We start from the raw sequence: 20,082 nt of genomic DNA on the forward strand, positions 1-20,082 counted from the left end.
CCAGTCCTTTGGCCACCTGATGCAAAGAATGTCTCTTCTGTAAGGACCCTGATGCTGGGAAAGATTGAAGGAGAGAAGAGAAGGGGACAACAGAGGATGAGATGGTTGGATGGCATCACCGACTCGATGGACATGAGTTTGGGTTAACTCTGGGAGTTGGTAATGGACAGGGAGGCCTGGCATGCTGTGGTCCATGAGGTCGCAAAGAGTCACACACAACTGAGCAACTGAATGCCAAAGCCTTTGACTGTATGAATCACAATAAACTGTGGAAACTTCTGAAAGAGATGGGAATACCAGACCACCTGACCTGCCTCTTGAGAAACCTATATGCAGGTCAGGAAGCAACAGTTAGAACTGGACATGGAACAACAGACTGGTTCCAAATAAGAAAAGGAGTACATCAAGGCTGTATATTGTCACCCTGCTTATTTCACTTACATGTAGAGTACATCATGAGAAACGCTTTGCTGGATGAAGCACAAGCTGGAATCAAGATTGCTGGGAGAAATATCAATAACCACAGATAGGCAGATCACACCACCCTTATGACAGAAAGTGAAGAGGAACTAAAAAGCCTCTTGATGAAAGTGAAAGAGGAGACTGAAAAGTTGGCTTAAAGCTCAACATTCACAAAACGAAGATCATGGCATCCGGTCCCATCACTTCATGAGAAATAGATGGGGAAACAGTGGAAACAGTGTCAGACTTTAGTTTGGGGGGCTCCAAAATCACTGCAGATGGTGATTGCAGCCATGAAATTAAAAGACGCTTACTCCTTAGGAAGAAAAGTTATGAGCAACCTAGATAGCATATTAAAAAGCAGAGACATTACTTTGCCAACAAAGGTCCACCTAGTCAAGGCTATGGTTTTTTCAGTGGTCATGTATGGATGTGAGAGTTGGACTGGGAAGAAAGCTGAGTGCCAAGGAATTGATGCTTTTGAACTGTGGTGTTGGAGAAGACTCTTGAGAGTCCCTTGGACTGCAAGGAGATCCAACCAGTCCATTCTAGTCCTGGGTGTTATTTGGAAGGACTGATGCTAAAGCTGAAACTCCAGTACTTTGGCCACCTCACAGGAAGAGCTGACTCACTGAAAAAGACTCTGATGCTGGGAGAGATTGGGGGCAGGAGGAAAAGGGGATGACAGAAGATGAGATGGCTGGATGGCATCATGGACTCAATGGACGTGAGTTTGAGTGAACTCCAGGAGTTGGTGATAGACAGGGAGGCCTGGCGTGCTGCAATTCATGGGGTCCCAAAGAGTCAGACACGACTGAGCAACTGAACTGAACTGAACTGGACTGAGTAAGGTAGCCAATTCAAGGGAAAACAATAGGTTAGACTTTCCGTTAACAATTCAGTACCATTTTACTCAGTGTTTTAGTAAGCAAAGTCTTCCCTGTCTCTATGAGGCCAACCACTTAGTACCCAAACTCAGACATTCCAGTGCGTTTACACTGAGGGGACACTGCTGAAGTAGAACGTTGCCAGTCCTTTGACAGAGATTAATCCACTGAGTATTAAAGTGAGCAACCTAGGTATGTCTTCTTGAAACAAGTTTCAAGGTAACATTTTTGCTCCATCAAATAAAACTTAGGATTTTCTACCAATACTGGAGATCTGAGAACCAGGAGAGACTCACTCAAATCCATCTAGACTCCCTGAGGAGGTAGGTGGGCACAAGGGGGATATACTGGTACCAAGGCTCTAGTTTTTCATAGAGTTCAGGCAGAGGACAGAAATCTGCTCTGGGTCCCTTCATGATGGCTGCCAAAACTGTCAACCTAAAGAAAACAGTCACAAACTAAAAGTTGAGTTATATTTGGTAGGAATTTTTAAAAAGCATCTCAAGTAACCCTGAGGGGACTGTTTCCAAGAAGCAGGAGGAGGAAATAGTTTACACAGAAGTCTGCAGCAAGATGAACGTATTCTGAACATCAAAAGATTATTGTTGGAGGGCATAGCCACAGAGAAGGAAGACAAAGAGTCCATGTCTCCCCATGTCTAGTATGCCTTTCAGTTGCTGGTCAGGGACCTCCTGAGGACAGGCTAATGGGAGGAGCCCCAGAGGAAACCAGGTAACAGACAGAGGGTTGTGGAGAAAGCTCAAGGCCTGGGGACCATCAGCTGAGGGTCTGCTGGAGGAGGAGAGTCTTTGTGCTGGGAGTAGCAGTCCTTGCTCCATCAGGAAGGGGAGGGATCTCTGAGGAGATAGAAAGATCCACTTGGGGAACCTGGGGTTTTGCCTTCACTTGATCCTGGGGAGCCTTCTGGGCCCCAAGGGCCTAGATCTCTGCCTTCTAGGGCCTCTCCTCCCTCTGATGGAGCCCTCTTCCCTCTGGGGCACCCTACACTCTTCAGAGACCCCACCATCTGAGTAGATCCTATGAATGAGAGAGAGAAGGGAGGCTCCTGATGGAAAAGGAAATGGATGACTGGGCTTTGGGAGGCACCTGCAGGCTTCTGAGAACAAAGCACTGCCTACTGTCCCCTTCCTATCGCCACTCAGCCCTGGGGAATCTCGTAAGGTGCTCAGGCCAAGCCCTCTGTCCTTCACCTTCAGGACCACTTCCACCTTTAGGGGCCCCTCCATCCTCCAACGCCCCCTTCCAGGACCCTCTCCAGGGGTCCTCTACCACTCCTCTCTCCTGGTTGAGGCCTCTGCCATCCTGGAGCCCCCTTCTACCCTCCAGGGTCCCCCTTCACTCTCATTTCCTCTTCCCTCCAGAGACCCTGTGCTACATGTGCCCACATCCATGGGCTCTGTCTGATCTCTGGACTTGGCTCTCTGCTACTAAGGAGCCCCCTCTACTTTTCCTCCTTCCAGGGATCCCCTCCACCCTTCAGCAACCTCCCCACCTTACTCTGTCCCCCAGAGTCACTTCCGAAGGCACCTTCAGCCCTCAGAGGTCCTGCAGGTGCAGAGAGGAGTGGAGACAGAGCAAGGCTGCCCAGGGAGGGGTTCCTCCACGTGTGAAGGAGAGAAGAATCCTACTGGTGTTCCCCCATCCAGGACCTGGGGAGCCTCCTGGGGGCCTGGCCTTATTCTCATACCCCAAAGCTGGAGGCACTGTAGAGGCCCTCTTGGTGCATGGGGCCTGAGCCCCTACCTCAGACAGGGTCCTCTCTGAAGGCTTGGGTACTGGGTCAGAACCCCACTCCCAACTGAACACTGGCACCATCTAGGCTGTTCCTCACCCAAGCCTCTCTTCACAGCCTAAGTTTTGTTTGCCTTTTGGTGTTTGGGATTTTTTTCAGTGTTTTTACTATTTACTACTAGTGGAGTTCAATTTTACCTTCCAGTAGTTGTTTCATGCATATTCTTATTTTTTTCTACAATTTGTTAATTTTCTAGAATTATTTTATTATTTTTTCATCTTCATTATTATTCTGCTCCCTCATATATATATATATATATTTTTTTTTTTTTTTCCTTCTCTCTCTTGCTATTCAGTCTGGCTTTACCCTTCAGGAGTTGTTATCTTTTATTCTTTGGAAGTTATTCTGCTTTTTCTTTTTCCTGGTTATTTTTCTCTCTCTCTTTTTTTTTTTTTCATTTTCTGCGTCCTATAGCTTGTAGAATCCAGCTTCATAGGCCAGAGACCAGACCTGAGCCTCTGAGTCATGAGCGTTGAGTCTGAAATGTTGGAATAACAGAACCTCAGCCCCCAAGGATATTAATCACAGTGACACCTCCCATAGCTACACATTTGACCCAACTCTAACCAGTGGTCCACACACTTCACTGCTGGAAACCTCAGGCAAAACAACTAGTGAGACAGGAACACAGTACCACCCATCTAAAAAAATAAAGTTACAAATGAAAGAGCAAGACAAAAAACTACAAGACCAAATAAATGAAGAGGAAATAGGCAATGTATTTGAAAAAGAATTTAGAATAATGGTAATAAAGAAGTTTCAACAGGTCAAAATAGAATGGAAAAATATAAGAAACATCTAATACATTTAACAAAGATGTGTAAGAAATAATCAATAAACACAGTCATTAAAATTAAAAATACTCTAGAAAAAAATCAATAGCAGAAAAACTGAGGCAGAAGAATGGATAAGACAGAATGACAGAAGTAACTGCCAAGGGGCAGAATAAAGAAAAAATAATGGTAAGAATTGGACAGTCTAAGAGACCTCCGGGACAACATTAAATGTGCTAACATTCTATTTACAGGAGTCCATGTAATCAAAAGCCTATAATGCCTTTTCAAAATCCAGATGCCTATCAGAATTATTTTAGAATATTTCAAAAATGCAAATGTCCAGGCATTGCTTTTTTTTCGTCCAAAAGCTCCAGATGTGTTTTTCATCCAAAGCTCCAGATGTGTTTCCAATGAGCAATTGCTGGAAGCCGCCACGGGAGATCCCACCCATGACAAGGTCATGTGGAAGAGAACTGTTAAGCAAGGCTTCAGAACTCAACGGGCTCCCTAGGCTTTCTCGAGCATCTACCCCCAAACCAGAATCTGTCTGTTTTACTATTTCATGACTTTCACCAACTCCTCTGACATTAATAGAGGGCTAACCCTGACCACCTTTCTCTGGAGAAAATCAACTTAGGGCTATAGCTAATAAGTCTCCCAGACATGAGAGGAATATTTCAAATCAAACCCCCTGTTAGCATTCTAGCTTGCTCGGCAGGTATATCCAGACTCTTACAGCTACGCGTGTGATTATTTACAGCCTCCCAACTGTGAGAGGCACGGAAAGCCTAAAACAGAGAGCCTTTTAAAGAGTTAAAAGTTATTAGAGTAGTGCTGGTGTAAGATTTCATTATTGAGCCAATGCTTGTTGCTAAGTTCCCATTATCTCTTACCCACCATGCACCTGGAAATGCATTAGTTAACATAGTGAGAATGTAAGAAAAACAAGTGTAGCCTTGAAATTAACCACATCAGCCTTTTGAGCTAATTGGTTCTTTCTTGTAACTCACTGCACCTTTACTCTGTGAAAGGTAACTCTGTTTGGCATTTTCTGAGGCTGACACAGATTAGAAATATAAAGAAAAAACACTTTGAGGGAAAATAAGTTTTCTGGTTGAGCAGCCTTTATCAAAAGAGGGTCATAAAATGTTCACAGGCCTCCAAGGCCAGAAGATACTGTACACAACATCATTTGTTGAAAAGGTATGCAGAAAAATCCTGGTTTTGATTAGGGTAAAACTGCTGGAATGTTGGGGTGACTCTGTATGACCTTGCATCTTTCATTTCCCTCTACGTACAAAAAAGGTATATAAGTACTTTTTGAAAATAAAGCTATGGATCCCACTCATCAAAGCAGCTTGGTCTCCGCATGTCAATTTTCCTCCTCTTACTCTCTTTCAGGCTAGTTCCCATCTGGAGTACGGAGGTCTGCTGTGTCTACTTATCTGGCTGGGTTTCTAAGACCTGAACAGGAAGGTGCCCTGCATCTTCACTCCCTCAGGAGACCGGGAGGGCACCTGTGGCCTTATGCAGATGGTGCAAGTCTCTTGTCTTGAGACTTTACTGATTTTCTGTGTAAACCAAGGAGCATCAGCCTCTTTTCTTCTCTCCTCTATTTTCTTATCTACAACATTCTTTCCTTATCGATCTCTGTCTCTAAATCAATCGCAATCACCGATGCCATTCCTCCTTCGGGTTTCCCTGGATCCTGGGCGGGCTGGACCTGGCAAGCAATCATGTTTAAAAACAGGACTGTATGATGATCTTTCACTTTATCTAGCTGTTTCACTTTTCTCCAATATGTACAAAACATTCTCTTCAGTTTAGATATCTTCTTACTATGCCTGACTTATAAACTGATGACATCACTACTCTTCTACTTTTTGGCCATTATTTAGTAAAACAAGGGTAACAGGAACAAAATTACTGAGACAGTCAATCTGCTGAGAACATCACTAAGGACTAAGGCGCAGGTAGAAATATACAGCATGGACACGCTGGACAAGGGTGTTCATATTCTGGGCAGGCGGCAGCAGGAGGGTGAGAGATTTGATCATGCTACTTAAAATAGCACATGACTTAACTGATAGGGAGAGGGGGATAACTGGGACCAGAGATGCAAAACCAAGGATAAGAGAGACCAACTATTTACAACAAGCAAAAACCTGGAAATAACTGAATATCCATCAAAGAATGAATGAATAACCAAAATATACCAAATGTGGGTATACCCTGGCTTTTCAATGGAGGTCGAATAATGACTCAGCCATAGATAGGAATAAAATACAGATAGATGATACAACACGAATAAACTTGGAAAACCTTATAATAACTGAAAGAAATCAGATACATAAGACCTATTTTATGTTTTTTAAGCAATAGAGAATGGTTCCGGTTAGTAATTCCTGGGGTTTTTTAGGTTAGAGATGATGAAAATGCCCCAAATCAGATAATAGTATAATCACACACTTTGAATGTACAAGTAGCACTGAACCATATAGTTTTAAAGCAGCAAATTTTATAGTATGTGAATTTTACCTCAATAATTTTTTAAAGATATAGCTAAAAAAAAAAAAAAAAAAAAAACCAGGAATTAAACACCACACAGTAAGTAACAGGAATTTTATAGTTAAGAGACAGTCAAAGAAGACATATTAAAAATGAGACACAGACAGCAAATAAAGGAGTAGGCATTCTTAAGTTGGGAGTAAATGTGAACAGTACATATATTCCAAAGAAATGTCACAGATGCTAGGCTGGATTTGCTAAAAAGCCAACAATAAGTTGTCTTTTAAAAGACACATATTGAATCCAAGCAAGTGGTTGGGAAGGGCAAAGCTATGCAAACAGAAACTATATAAGAGTCAAGTGACTATATTAATTACAGGCCAAAAAGAGACAAAGAGGTAGCTTTCACAATAAAATGATCAATACTGACAAAAATCTAACTGTTCTGAATGCATACACAAGTCAGAAAATATGTGATGCCAAAGCTAAAAGAACTCAAGGGAAAATTTAAAATAAGAAACAGTAAAAAATCCCAAAATTTCAATTTCACCAACAAATACACCAAAACTTGTTAAGGATATCTTAAAGAATTAAACTGGACCAAAGCTGACTTTTTTAAAACAGTTTTAAAAGGGGATAAGGGTGGGAAGGAGATGGGAAATAATTCCTCAAGATTTAAACTCAGAAGAGCCATTTCTAGGTATAAAATCTGTATTTCTGCGCACCCACCAACACAGTATTTAAGGTGCATTTTTATAGTTATATATGCCCTTGTTAAGAATAAAATGGGGTATACAGGATCATAAAACAGCCCTAAGTTTTTCATATAAGTCCAAGATGACCATTAATAAATATTCCTAAGTATCTTTTCCAAAACTCTTGTCAGAGAATTTCTTGAACTGACCAATGAGTACACACTTAACAAGTGCAAGATAAGAAACTATGGTAAATATTACTACCAAATAAGATCAAAGAGGAACAGAGTTTAGAATAAAGTATCTTTTATGTTTCTAAGAGCTAATATCTTAATTTTAAATCATGCTTTTAAAATTAGTATTAAAAACTGCATCATGATGCTCTAAATCAAGAAAACAATCCCCAAGAAACACTATCTTACTAAGAAAAAACTACCCAAACTTTTAATTTGTTAAGCTGATCTTTACTGTAAACTTTAAAAGCACTTTAGTTTCCTTCTTCACTGACATTCTGGGGACAAGCTCAAAATAATGAAATGGAGCAGAATGCGTGCACTCAGTCGCTCAGTCATGTCTAACTCTTTGCAACCCCCACAGACTGCAACCCACCCGGCTCTTCCATCCACAGGATTGTCCTGGAAAGAATACTGAAGTGAGTTGCCATTACCTTCTCCAAGGTAGCAGAAAATGGCACTTTGGCATAGACAGGATTATTTTGAAATGAAACTCTAGACAAGTCATAGACAAGAGTATTTCTGAAAATGGGATATAAGTTGTCAGTTGTAAATGTAAGGGATACTTACACAGGAAAACAACATTCTTAGAAGATCTCCCTTTTGGTAGTAGAAAAAAGAGGACTCTCAATCACAAAATGGAAAGAAACCCAGAGTTAAATATGCATAACAACCTTAACCTCAGTTACCCCTTTTAACTATTAATTTGCCTCCCACCCCCAACATCTCACATGCCTTTAACAGTAAATGGGCCAAATGCTTGGCCCATTTTGAAGACGGAGAAGGCAAAGGCACCCCACTCCAGTACTCTTGCCTGGAAAATACCATGGACGGAGGAGTCTGGAAGGCTGCAGTCCATGGGGTCGCTAAGAGTCAGACATGACTGAGCAACTTCACCTTCCCTTTTCACTTTCATGCATCGGAGAAGGAAATGGCAACCCACTCCAATGTTCTTGCCTGGAGAATCCCAGGGATGGGGGAGCCTGGTGGGCTGTTGTCAATGGGGTCACACAGAGTTGGACACGACTAAAGCAACAGCAGCAGCAGCAGCATTCTGAAGAGGAACTAAAAAGCCTCTTGATGAAAGTCAAAGAGGAGAGTGAAAAGGTTGGCTTAAAGCTCAACATTCAGAAATCTAAGATGGCATCTGGTCCCATCACTTCAGGGGAAATAGATGGGGAAACAGGGGAAACAGTGGAAACAGTGGCTGACTTTATTTTGGGGGGCTCCAAAATCACTGCAGATGGTGATTACAGCCCTGAAATTAAAAGATGCTTATTCCTTGGAAGGCAAGTTATGAGCAACCTAGATAGCATATTGAAAAGGTCCGTCTAGTCAAGGCTATGGGTTTTCCAGTGGTCATGTATGGATGTGAGAGTTGGAGTGTGAAGAAAGCTGAGTGCTGAAGAATTGATGCTTTTGAACTGTGGTGTTGGAGGAGACTCTTGAGAATCCCTTGAACTGCACGGAGATCCAACCAGTCCATTCTAAAGGAGATTAGTCCTGGGTGTTCTTTGGAAGGACTGGTGGTAAAGCTGAAACTCCAATACTGAAGTGAAGAGTTGACTCATTGGAAAAGACTCTGATGCTGGGACGTACTGGGGTCAGGAGGAAAAGGGGACGACAGAGGATGAGATGGCTGGATGGCATCACTGACTCGCTGGACATGAGTTTGAGTGAACTCCGGGAGTTGGTGATGGACAGGGAGGCCTGGCATGCTGCGATTCATGGGGTCGCAAAGAGTCGGACACGACTGAGCGACTGAACTCAACTCAATTCAACTTTCCAAGCTATGTCTCATGGCTATAATCAGGAAATGGAGAGACTCCAGATTGGGTATTTAAAATCAGCCAGGCCCTCTTTGCATTTCCTGAGATAAGAGACAGGTAGGTTTTAACTGAGGAATTTACACCCAGACCCATATTTGCTCTTGGAAATAGCAATAACAAAACAAACAGGATAGACAGCAAGTCTTTCTTTTTAACACTTCAAGAGAATAAGTATGGCAAGGACAAAGAGAAGCAAAGGCCCTTCAAAGTACAAGATAAGGGAGACACTACACATGTGCAGAAAAGTCAAGGGATAACTCCAGGCCATAAAGGGTCTTGCTCTTCCCATCTTGGGAGATTCCATCTTGGGAAATCCCATCTTGGTTCAGGGATGCATGCACACCCCAGGGGAGGGTCCCATGGCAAGTCAGATGTGGAAAAAGAAACCAGATAACTGGCTTGAAGGCAAACAAAGACCCAGCAGAACTGCCTTATATAAATAACTTAATGTCCCTTCAGTGTGCATCTCCTCACCAAGGGGGACGCCCACACCCTTTCCCTTAAGTTGTGCATCTCAGCCTTGCTCTCAACTAAACAATTTCTCTACATGATCTCCCACTTGTTGCTGTGCTATCTCTAATAATAAACTTTGTACCTACCTTTACTTTTTCCGCCTCCATGATAAATGCAATTTTTCACTGGGGGCAAAGAACAGGGAAAATTAGCTTCTAGCCTCTAGTCCCTTGGTGACTAGGATTCCTAGATTTTATCCAAGCTCAGTTCAGATCAGTCGCTCAGTCATGTCCGACTCTTCGTGACCCCATGAATTGCAGCACGCCAGGCCTCCCTGTCCATCACTAACTCCTGGAGTTCACTCAGACTCACGTCCATCCAGTCCGTGATGCTATCCAGCCATCTCATCCTCAGTTGTCCCCTTCTCCTCCTGCCCCCAATCCCTCCCAGCATCAGAGTCTTTTCCAATGAGTCAACTCTTTGCATGAGGTGGCCAAAGTACTGGAGTTTCAGCTTTAGCATCATTCCTTCCAAAGAAATCCCAGGGTTCATCTCCTTCAGAATGGATTGGTTGGAGCTCCTTGCAGTCCAAGGGGCTCTCAGAGTCTTCTCCAACACCACAGTTCAAAAGCATCAATTCTTTGGCACTCAGCTTTCTTCATAGTCCAACTCTTACATCCATACATGACCACAGGGAAAACCACAGCCTTGACTAGACAGACCTTAGTCGGCAAAGTGATGTCTCTGCTTTTGAATATGCTATCTAGGTTGGTCATAACTTTTCTTCCAAGGAGTAAGCGTCTTTTAATTTCATGGCTCCAATCACCCCCCAAAATAATGAATACACAGAAGCACTGTACAAAAAAGATCTTCACGACCAAGATAATCACTATGGTGTGATTACTCATCTAGACCCAGACATCCTGGAATGTGAAGTCAAGTGGGCCTTAAAAAGCATCACTATGAACAAAGCTAGTGGAGGTGATGGAATTCCAGTTGCTATTTCAAATCCTGAAAGATGATGCTGTCAAAGTGCTGCACTCAATATGCCAGCAAATTTGGAAAACTCAACAGTGGCCACAGGACTGGAAAAGGTCAGTTTCCATTCCAATCCCAAAGAAAGGCAATGCCAAAGAATGCTCAAACTACCGCACAACTACCGCACAATTATCCAAGCTACCCAGGTTCAATTCCTGGACAAAGGATTAAGATCTTACCACCACTCACTGTTGCCTCTCTAAGATCAGAGACAACAGATATACATGTTATTAAATTCCATTTCTCTCCTGCAAATTTACTTTATTACAGAGGGGTTTCAGCCAAGAAACTAGAAGGGGAGAGCAGAAATGAATTTTTCCTCATATACAGCAGGCAGAAACCTGTGCTATTTCTACACATTTAAAAAATCTTGCACTTATCACAGTTAAGTTTTTATCACTCTGATTTATTATCTCAATTTATAAGCCAATCCTTTGAAAATTCAGTGTACATTCATATAGAGCAATCATTAGCCTACTTAACAACAATCTACAGAGAAGTTCCTGGTGGTCCAGTGGTCAGAACTACCTTGGCCTGAGTTCAATCCCTGTTTGGGGAAACTGAGATCCTGAAAGCCCAGAGAATTTTCCAAAAAACAAACAAAAACACCATCTAACAACTTGGGCAGATAGGTGTTAATTTCAACTCAATGTTAATGGTTTTCTTAAGATAAATTAGCTTCTGGCTATCTGATTTCAAAAATATTAGGATCATTTTAGCATGAGTTCAGATAGCTCAAAGCATCATAAGCTGCAATTCAAAAACTAAAGATCATGTAACAGGGACTTCCCAGTGGTATTGTGGAGAAGAATCTACCCTGCCAGTGCAGGAAACATGGGTCTGATTGCTGGTCCATTCGATTCCACATGCTGCCAAGCAACTAAACTCCTATACCACAACTACTGAGCCCATATGCTGCAACTACTAAAGCCCATAAGCCTAGAGTGTGGGCTTCATAACACGAAGCCACTGCAATGAGAGGCCTGAGCACTACAATTAGAGAGTAGCCTCTGCTTTCTGAACTAGAGAAAGCTTTTAAGCAACAACAAAGACCCAGTGCAGCCAAAAATAAATTTTAAAAAATAATAAAATTATGTCTATCAGGTATAAAGAAAAACTCTACATTGATTCCATAATTCAGTTCAGTTCAGTCGCTCAGTCGTGTCTGACTCTTTGGGACACCATGAACCACCACAGCACGCCAGACCTCCCTGTCCATCACCAACTGCCAGAGTCTACCCAAATCCATGTCCACTGAGTCGGTAATGCCATCCAACAGTCTCATCCTCTGTTGTACCCTTCTCTTCCTGCCCTCAAGCTTTCCCAGCATTAGGGTCTTTTCAAATGAGTCAGCTCTTTGCATCAGGTGATCGAAGTATTGGAGTTTCAGCTTCAACATCAATCCTTTCAATGAACACTCAGGACTGATCTCCTTTAGAATGGACTGGTTGGATCCCCTTGCAGTCCAAGTGTTTCTTAAGAGTCTTCTACAACACCATGGTTCAAAAGCATCAGTTCTTCAGTGCTCAGCTTTCTTTGCAGTCCAACTTTCACATCCACACATTATTACTGGAAAAACCATAGCCTTGACTAGATGGACCTTTGTTGGCAAAGTAATGTCTCTGCTTTTTAATATGCTGTCTAGGTTGGTCATAACTTTCTTTCCCATGAGTAAGTGTTTTTTAATTTCATGATTGCCATCACCATCTGCAGTGATTCTGGAGCGACCCCCACCTCCATCCCCGCCCCACCCCCCACTCCCTGCTAAAAAACTCAGCAGTGGCCACAGAACTGGAAAAGGTCAGTTTTCATCCCAATTCCTAAGAAAGATGATGCCAAAGAATGTTCAAACTACTGCACAATTGTACTCATCTCACACACTAGTAAAGTAACACTCAAAATTCTCCCAGCCAGGCTTCAGCAGTATGTGAATCGTGAACTTTCAGACATTCAAGCTGGTTTTAGAAAAGGCACAGGAACAAATCAAATTGCCAACATCCACTGGATCATCAAAAAAGCAAGACATTTCCAGAAAAACATCTATTTCTGTTTTACTGACTATGCCCAAGCCTTTGACTGTGTGGATCACAATAAACTGTGGAAAATTCTTAAAGAGATGGGAATACAAGACCACGGACCTGCCTCTTGAGAAATCTGTATGCAGTTCAGGAAGCAACAGTTAGAACTGGACATAGAACAACAGACTGGTTCCAAATAGGAAAAAGATTCCATAATTGGCCAACTGCTAAAACCTCATTCTGATTTACTGACTGATGCCTCCTAAGTTTTATCACCCAAGTCACAATTCCTATCAAACAGAAATTTTATTCATACCTTAATAATGATTATAAAATGTTTCCCACTTAGTTAGATTTTTAAAATATCTATTTCACTTTTTTAAAAGGATGTCTTTCAAATCTAAGAAAGTTTCCATTCCAATTCAGTTCAGTTCAGCTCAGTCGCTCAGTCATGTCCGACTCTTTGTGACCCCATGAATCGCAGCATGCCAGGCCTGCCTGTCCATCACCAACTCCCGGAGTTCACTCAAACTCAGGTCCATCGAGTCAGTGATGCCATCCAGCCATCTCATCTTCTGTCATCCGCTTTTCCTCCTTTCCCCAATCCCTCTCAGCATCAGAGGCTTTTCCAATGAGTCAGCTCTTCTCATGAGGTGGCCAAAGTACTGGAGTTTCAGCTTTAGCATCAGTCCTTCCAAATAACACCCAAGACTGATCTCCTTTAGAATGGACTGGTTGGATATCCTTGCAATTCAAGGGACTCTCAGAGTCTCCTCCAACACCACAGTTCAAAAGCATCAATTCCTCGGCAATCAGCCTTCTTCACAGTCCAACTCTCATATCCATACACGACCACAGGAAAAACCATAGCCTTGACCAGACGGACCTTTGTTGGCAAAGTAATGTCTCTGCTTTTTAATATGCTGTCTAGGTTGGTCATAACTTTTTTTCCAAGGAGTAAGTGTCTTTTAATTTCATGGCTGCAATCACCATCTGCAGTGATTTTGGAGCCCCCCAAAAATAAAGTCAGCCACTGTTTCCCCATCTATTTCCCATGAAGTGATGGGACCAGATGCCATGATATCAGTTTTCTGAATGTTGAGCTTTAAGCCAACTTTTCACTCTCCTCTTTCACTTTCATCAGGAGGCTTTTTAGTTCCTCTTCACTTTCTGCCATAAGGGTGGTGTCATCTGCATATCTGAGGTTATTGATATTTCTCCTGGCAATCTTGATTCCAGCTTGTGCTTCTTCCAGCCCAGTGTTTCTCATGATGTACTCTGCATATAAGTTAAATAAGCAGGGTGACAATATACAGCCTTGATGTACTCCTTTTCCTATTTGGAACCAGTCTGTTGTTCCATGTGCAGTTCTAACTGTTGCTTCCTGACCTGCACATAGGTTTCTCAAGAGGCAGGTCAGGTGGTCTGGTATTCCCATCTCTTGAAGAATTTTCCACAGTTTATTGTGATCCACACAATCAAAGGCTTTGCTTAAACGTCAGAAAATAGAAAATATATATAAGGATACTTCAAATATTACCACTGAAAGATTACAGTACAAAAACACCATTTCTGAAACCATATTAATAAATTTTTCTCCATTTCAGTTCAGTTCAGTCATTCAGTGGAGTCTTGATTCTTTGTGACCCCATGGACTGCAATGTGCCAGGCTTCCCTGTCCATCACCAACTACATATAAGCAGACCAAATCTAGAAAAATGTATGTTTTAATCAATTCTAAATTATTTCCATTTCTCAGAAACATTTAAATAACAACTATTCTAAAAATATCCCTCATGGCAAAAAATGTACACATCATTGAACAGTAAACAAATTACAACTTCCCTAACCTCTTTAATGATTAATGTTGTTGTTTAGTTGCTAAGTCGGGTCTAGCTCTTTGTGACCCTATAGGCTATAGCCTACCAGGCTCCTCTCTCTTGCTGGGATTAATAATGGAGTGGGTTGCCATTTCCTTCTCCAGGGGATCTTCTTGACCAAGGTAATTACCCCAAAAAAACCCAGACCCAAAATTTTGATAATATTCTACATATAAGACTAAATATTTACAAAGACACCTCTAAATAAACAGTAGCAATACATTTCCAGACCTCCAGCATTACTTTAAAGGAGTACCACATTAGTAATAGTCTATAAACTAAAAATATCACTTGTCATCTGGCTCTACAAAGACTGAGTCACTAGGCATGGCGGCTACTGACTTTAACACATACTGAAAGAAGCTCAGGGTGGAGAAAAAGAGAGAGGTACTCTGCTTGGGAATAACTGACTGATCATTTTTTCAGATAGTTATACCTTTGGGAAAAAATTTTTATGAAGATGCAAGTTCCTGCCCATTCCCATACTTTAAAAAGCACTAAAATCATTAAGATAACCGTTCCCTGGAAAACAGAATGGCAACTCACTCCAGTACTTGTCTGGAGAACCTCATGTACAGAGGAGTAGGTTGGGCTACAGTCCATAGGGTGGCAAAGAGTCAGATAGGACTAAAACAATCCAGAATGCGTGCATGCTGGTGAATAGCAGTAAATCTTCTACCAAGTTTATATACTGACTTACCTCTTACCTAGGCAGAGGAGTTCCTCAGAACAATCTGAGAGGCTGTCTCTCAGGCTGCAGTCCTCAGTAACTCCCCAAACAAACCTGAAACTCACAGATCTCATGTTCTGCTTTTTTTATTTCAGCAAACAATTCTATTTTAATTCTATTCTTACCTAACAAAAAAATCAATCCGAAACATTTTCTAAACTGCAAGGAAAATCACCACTGATAATTTCTGTTAAAAGTCCTCTTTAATCAGTTAAATATACTCTAATTTTTAAAAAGTTGAGGGACTTTCCTGGTGGTTCAGTGGTTAAGACTCAGAACTCAACAAGGCACCAGGCCCAGGGTTCCCTCCGTTGTCAGGAAACTAGATCCCACATACTGCAACTAAGACCCTGAGGAGCCTAATGAATTAATTATTTTTTTAAAACCTGTAACCTAGTTAAGGTCATGTGACAGTTCAAAAACTTTGATTAGGCAACATCTAGCTTTTTACAGTTAATTTTTAATCTAACTCAGATGGTACAAAGTCTGACTTCAATGCTCTAGACCCCAGGTTTGATCCCTGGGCCAGAAAGATCCTCTGGAGAAAGAAATGGCATTCCATTCCAAGTTTTCTTGCCTGGAGAATTCCATGGACAGAGGAGCTGGCAGTCTACAGGCCATGGGGTTGCAGAGTTAGACAAGACTTAGCCACTTTAAATCTAAAATTTCCAACATTGTATATTATATGGCAACCCTTCAAAAGTTCTTTTATTAGTTTTAAGAGTCTATGACTATAACAATTCTAATGGAACATAAGCAACATTATACTTAAAAAATTTTTTTTCAGAGACAGAGAAACTAACCATTGAGAGAAAGTAGCCCTGATGAGAAGAGACTTCAAACACAGGCTTGAAGGAAATATGATATCCAATTTGTGAATGTTAAATCCTAGCAATTTTACTTTATGCCAAATATAATTCAATAAAGCTTAGAAAAGTAGGGAGAGGTGAATCCATGAGATTGCTGACACAACCCAGAACATTTCACTGCACTTAAGTGACTAATGTTAAGATTAATGAGTCTTGACCTAGGAGAGAGGAATTCAGAAGTCTCAAAGCTAAATGTTAATCAAGTTTATTTATTTCCATTTCACTGAAAACATTTACAACTGTTAATAAAATAACATCATTCCATGTTTTACAAAGCTACAATTCTACATAATGAAAGTTCAAGCCTTCTCATTATTAGAAAATTACTGTAATTAGAGAGACAAGCTCACCTTCATAATTAATAATTGAAGAAAGTAAAAGTGAAGTTGCTCAGTCATTTCTGGCTCTTTGTGACCCCATGGACTGTAGCCTTCCAGGCGCCTCTGTCCATGGGATTTTCCAGGCAATAGTACTGGAGTGGGCTGCCATTTCCTTCTCCAGAGGATCTTCCTAATCCAGGAAAGGAACTGGATCTCCTGCATTGTAGGCAGACACTTTTACTGTCTGAGTCACCAAGAAGTCCCAATTGAAGAGATTTCCTTAAAATTTAAATCCAATACTGTCATATTGCAAACAGTTAATATCAAATCCCCAACACTGAATACTATCAACTGAGAATTTATCTGAATTGATGTATTTGGATATTTAAAGTTATAAACAAATAAGAAATCAAAAGTCACGGTATCTTTTTAATTATAACTGGAGTAACATTCTTTTTCAAATTACCATAAGAATGCTCAACTTCAGCACAGCATAGCACATTCTCAATCTCACTGACCCAAATTAAAAGATCAACTCTACAATATAACATCCCCTTAAAGTAAAATTTTTTCAGTTTATTGGGGCAACTCTGAAAGTATTCAATTTCTTTAAGAACAACAATCATGGTCACTTATATCTTATTAGATCTAGTCACTATTTTGCCAGTGATCATTTTAATGCAGCAATTTTCACGTACATGATAAAAGTTTAAGTTCTAGCAAATCAACTGGATTTAGTGAAAAAATTATAGTTCAGTTGGTGGTCACTCTTTGCTGGAGGAGGAGGAGACAATGATAAAAGGGAGATTATGGAGAAAAGAAACTCAACTACACAAACTCAAACTAAAGATGAGAATCATATCAGGAAAAACACTTTACAAATAAAAATCACATAACATTTCCTTCTCAACTGCATTACAGGGAAATTCAAAATGACCAATTTCATCTAAAAAAAAAACTAATGGAGGCAAAATTTGTCCAAAATGTCCAGCTTCCAGACAGGAGAATGTTTTTTAACCAGATTTTGCTCACAGATAACGACAGGCTTAAAATCTACAGGGCCTTTGTACAATCATAAAATTAGATGAATAAGGTCCATTTAATGTGCTTAAGGTTGATAAGTATATTCAGTGTTTATGAGGGCTGCTGTGAAGCTTGGTAACAACAAAAGAACTATACTTTTAGGTAATAATGCTTCATTTTTGTTCAGTACTATCAAGCTACAGGAGCTGAGACAAAGGCATACTCCTTGCTAGTATTTCCCTGTTTATATATACAGCCTCTCTCGAAGCTCGCAGAGTCATTTCTGCACCGTTTCCCGCCATCTTGGCCGACAGGGGCAGCCATTAACTAAATGACAGTGCCAACAACTTTTCACGCAAACAGCCAAAGCTCCCTGGTCTCCTTCATACAAGAAACTAGGCTCCAGAAACAACACGATCGTAAAATTGCATTTACGGTAATATCTCTTAATGGCTAGACCCAAAGAAGTAAACACATCACTTAACTTCTGGTCAAACACATAAAGATCTGTATACCAATGAAATACCTAGTTTTAACTCTTCACTGCTGTCAGGTACTGCAAGTATCACTTTCCGAGAACAGGATATAAGAAAGCTTAAAACGAAGTTAAAATTAGACGCCAGAGAAATAACTGCCAAAAAAAAAAAAAGTCCAAGTGATATATGTCTGAGAATTTAAAAACTGTACATATTAACGATCTAGTGACGGTCAAGTTCACTCATGATTGCCTTACCTTGAGCAACAGGGTCTCAGTCTTGGCGCCATTTTCGTGAAGGTTTAGGAACCCAAAGAGGAGACTATGGGAAGAAATACAGGACATTTGTTAACGCTGGGGTAAATCTACCCGGTCTGTCCGTTGCAGATCCCGAGGCTTCAGTAGTAGCCACCGCTTCCAGGGGGCTGCCACCGCAGGCACCCTGAGGTCTGCTGTCCTTAAGGGCCGGCTCCACTCCATGCCGAGGCAGTTAGGAGAATGACGACGGTCCTTACCTGTCCAATCCGCTGAGCTCCTCCCTCTCCTCGGCTGTCAAGCTTAAGGTCCCTTCCTTAGTCTTGCCTCTCGGTTTTCCCGCCGCCATTTTCTTTTCCTCATCACTGAAAGCAGGGGCTGCTGCTGCGAGCGACACTCCGCAGGATTTCATGTAAATACAACCAACGCAAAACTCCCAAAGCTGAAACCTACCAACTCCCAGTCCAGAGCTGGAAAAGACGCACTAGCGGCGAGAAACTGGCAAACCAACTTTATCGCCGCTGCCTTCTCCAAAGCGACTCACAGCAACGAAAAACCCCAAGGTTAGCAAAAGCAGAGGACACGCGGGTATGGAGTTCGGCTACCAGAATCACATCACCGGATTCGCGGAGACAACAGATAAAGCGGAACCTCGCTGTAATGGAAGAATTTCGTAGAATCACAAACTTCACCAGCCACCAGCACAAAGTTGTAATCGTGTCACAGGGCGAACCCCAAGTCGCCGTGACGCCCGTACCCCCTCAGCTGGGCGCTGCCAATTGAAGCGAAGTATTCTTCTCACGTGACCTTTGTTGACTTACGTCAGTCGCGGCTCTACTTAACTTGCTGGATACCGGAGGCCGACCCCAACCAGGGACAGGAAAGGGCGGAAAGTCCCGCCAGTAATTGGTTAATGGACACGTCAGTCGGGGAAAGGGACGACACCAGATACAGCAAAAAGCTTGGTTGTGCGAATTGCATACACCCTTGTAGCAAAAGGAAGGTGCGGTCTCATTACTTTGGGAGCACACATAATAACCAAAGGGCAATGGGGGGAAAGAGATCCGGAAAATACTGCGGACGACGTTGGTACGCTTAAAGGGTATATACAACTCCTTTACCTGCTCCGAAGCGCGAGGTTTTATGTTCTCGGACCTCGCTGGTGGATATTATCTGTAACAACTACAGGGCACTGAACTTACGACTTTTAGGACTTCTGGGAAATCATGACACTGCGCCCTGCACTCTCCCTACCCTACTGCCTCTCAGCCGCGTGCTAAGAGAAAGAAATAAGGACCCTAAGACTTAAACTCAGACTGAGTGAATAGTCTTACCTGCGGTCTGTTTCACTGACCAGGTGAAACTCCACACATAATTACTTAGTGTGCTGCAATAATCTCCAAGTGGAGCAGTTATAAGAGCTGCTTATGACCAGCCTTATGCAAAAGAATGGTTGTGGTCTTTACAGTTTCAAGATGTCAGCCTTTAAAAACAAAATATAACAGAACTTTATTCTTATTTTCTCTTCGTTGTGAGTAAATCAGTGAGAAATTATAAGAAAAACTACTTCTAAAACGACTCTTTTCAAAAGGCTAGTTTCATAGTGTTTCATGTGACAGATTTTTGACAGCTGTACACTCATGAATGTACACAAATCCACTCATGAATGGTGGAAAAATGCTGATTTTTAACAAGCATCTTAAGAAACCTGGGGCTTCCATTGTGGCTCAGATGCTAAAGAGTCTCCCTGTAAGGCAGGAGATCTGAGATCAGTCCCTGGATTGGAAAGATCCCCTGGAGAAGGAAAGGGCAACCCAC

At 41.7% G+C, this 20,082-nt stretch overlaps 1 protein-coding gene across 3 annotated transcripts in view; it reads right to left on the minus strand.

Moving 5' to 3' along the window:
- The window catches only part of LOC120860170 (lysine-specific demethylase 6A-like), a 175,251-nt gene extending 156,231 nt beyond the window's left edge, over window positions 1–19,020 (minus strand). For all 3 annotated transcript variants that reach the window (XM_040235963.1, XM_040235962.1, XM_040235964.1), the window contains exons 1-2: window positions 18,525–19,020; window positions 18,268–18,331 (exon numbers count right to left, since the gene is read on the minus strand). In XM_040235963.1, the coding sequence (XP_040091897.1) occupies window positions 18,268–18,331; window positions 18,525–18,676 (216 nt within the window). In that variant the 5' untranslated portion in view covers window positions 18,677–19,020. The remainder of the gene's footprint in view (window positions 1–18,267; window positions 18,332–18,524) is intronic.
- Window positions 19,021–20,082: the final 1,062 nt, after the last annotated feature.

This window comes from Oryx dammah, unplaced genomic scaffold (assembly GCF_014754425.2).
Source record: "Oryx dammah isolate SB20612 unplaced genomic scaffold, SCBI_Odam_1.1 HiC_scaffold_11032, whole genome shotgun sequence".
NCBI lineage: Eukaryota > Metazoa > Chordata > Mammalia > Artiodactyla > Bovidae > Oryx > Oryx dammah.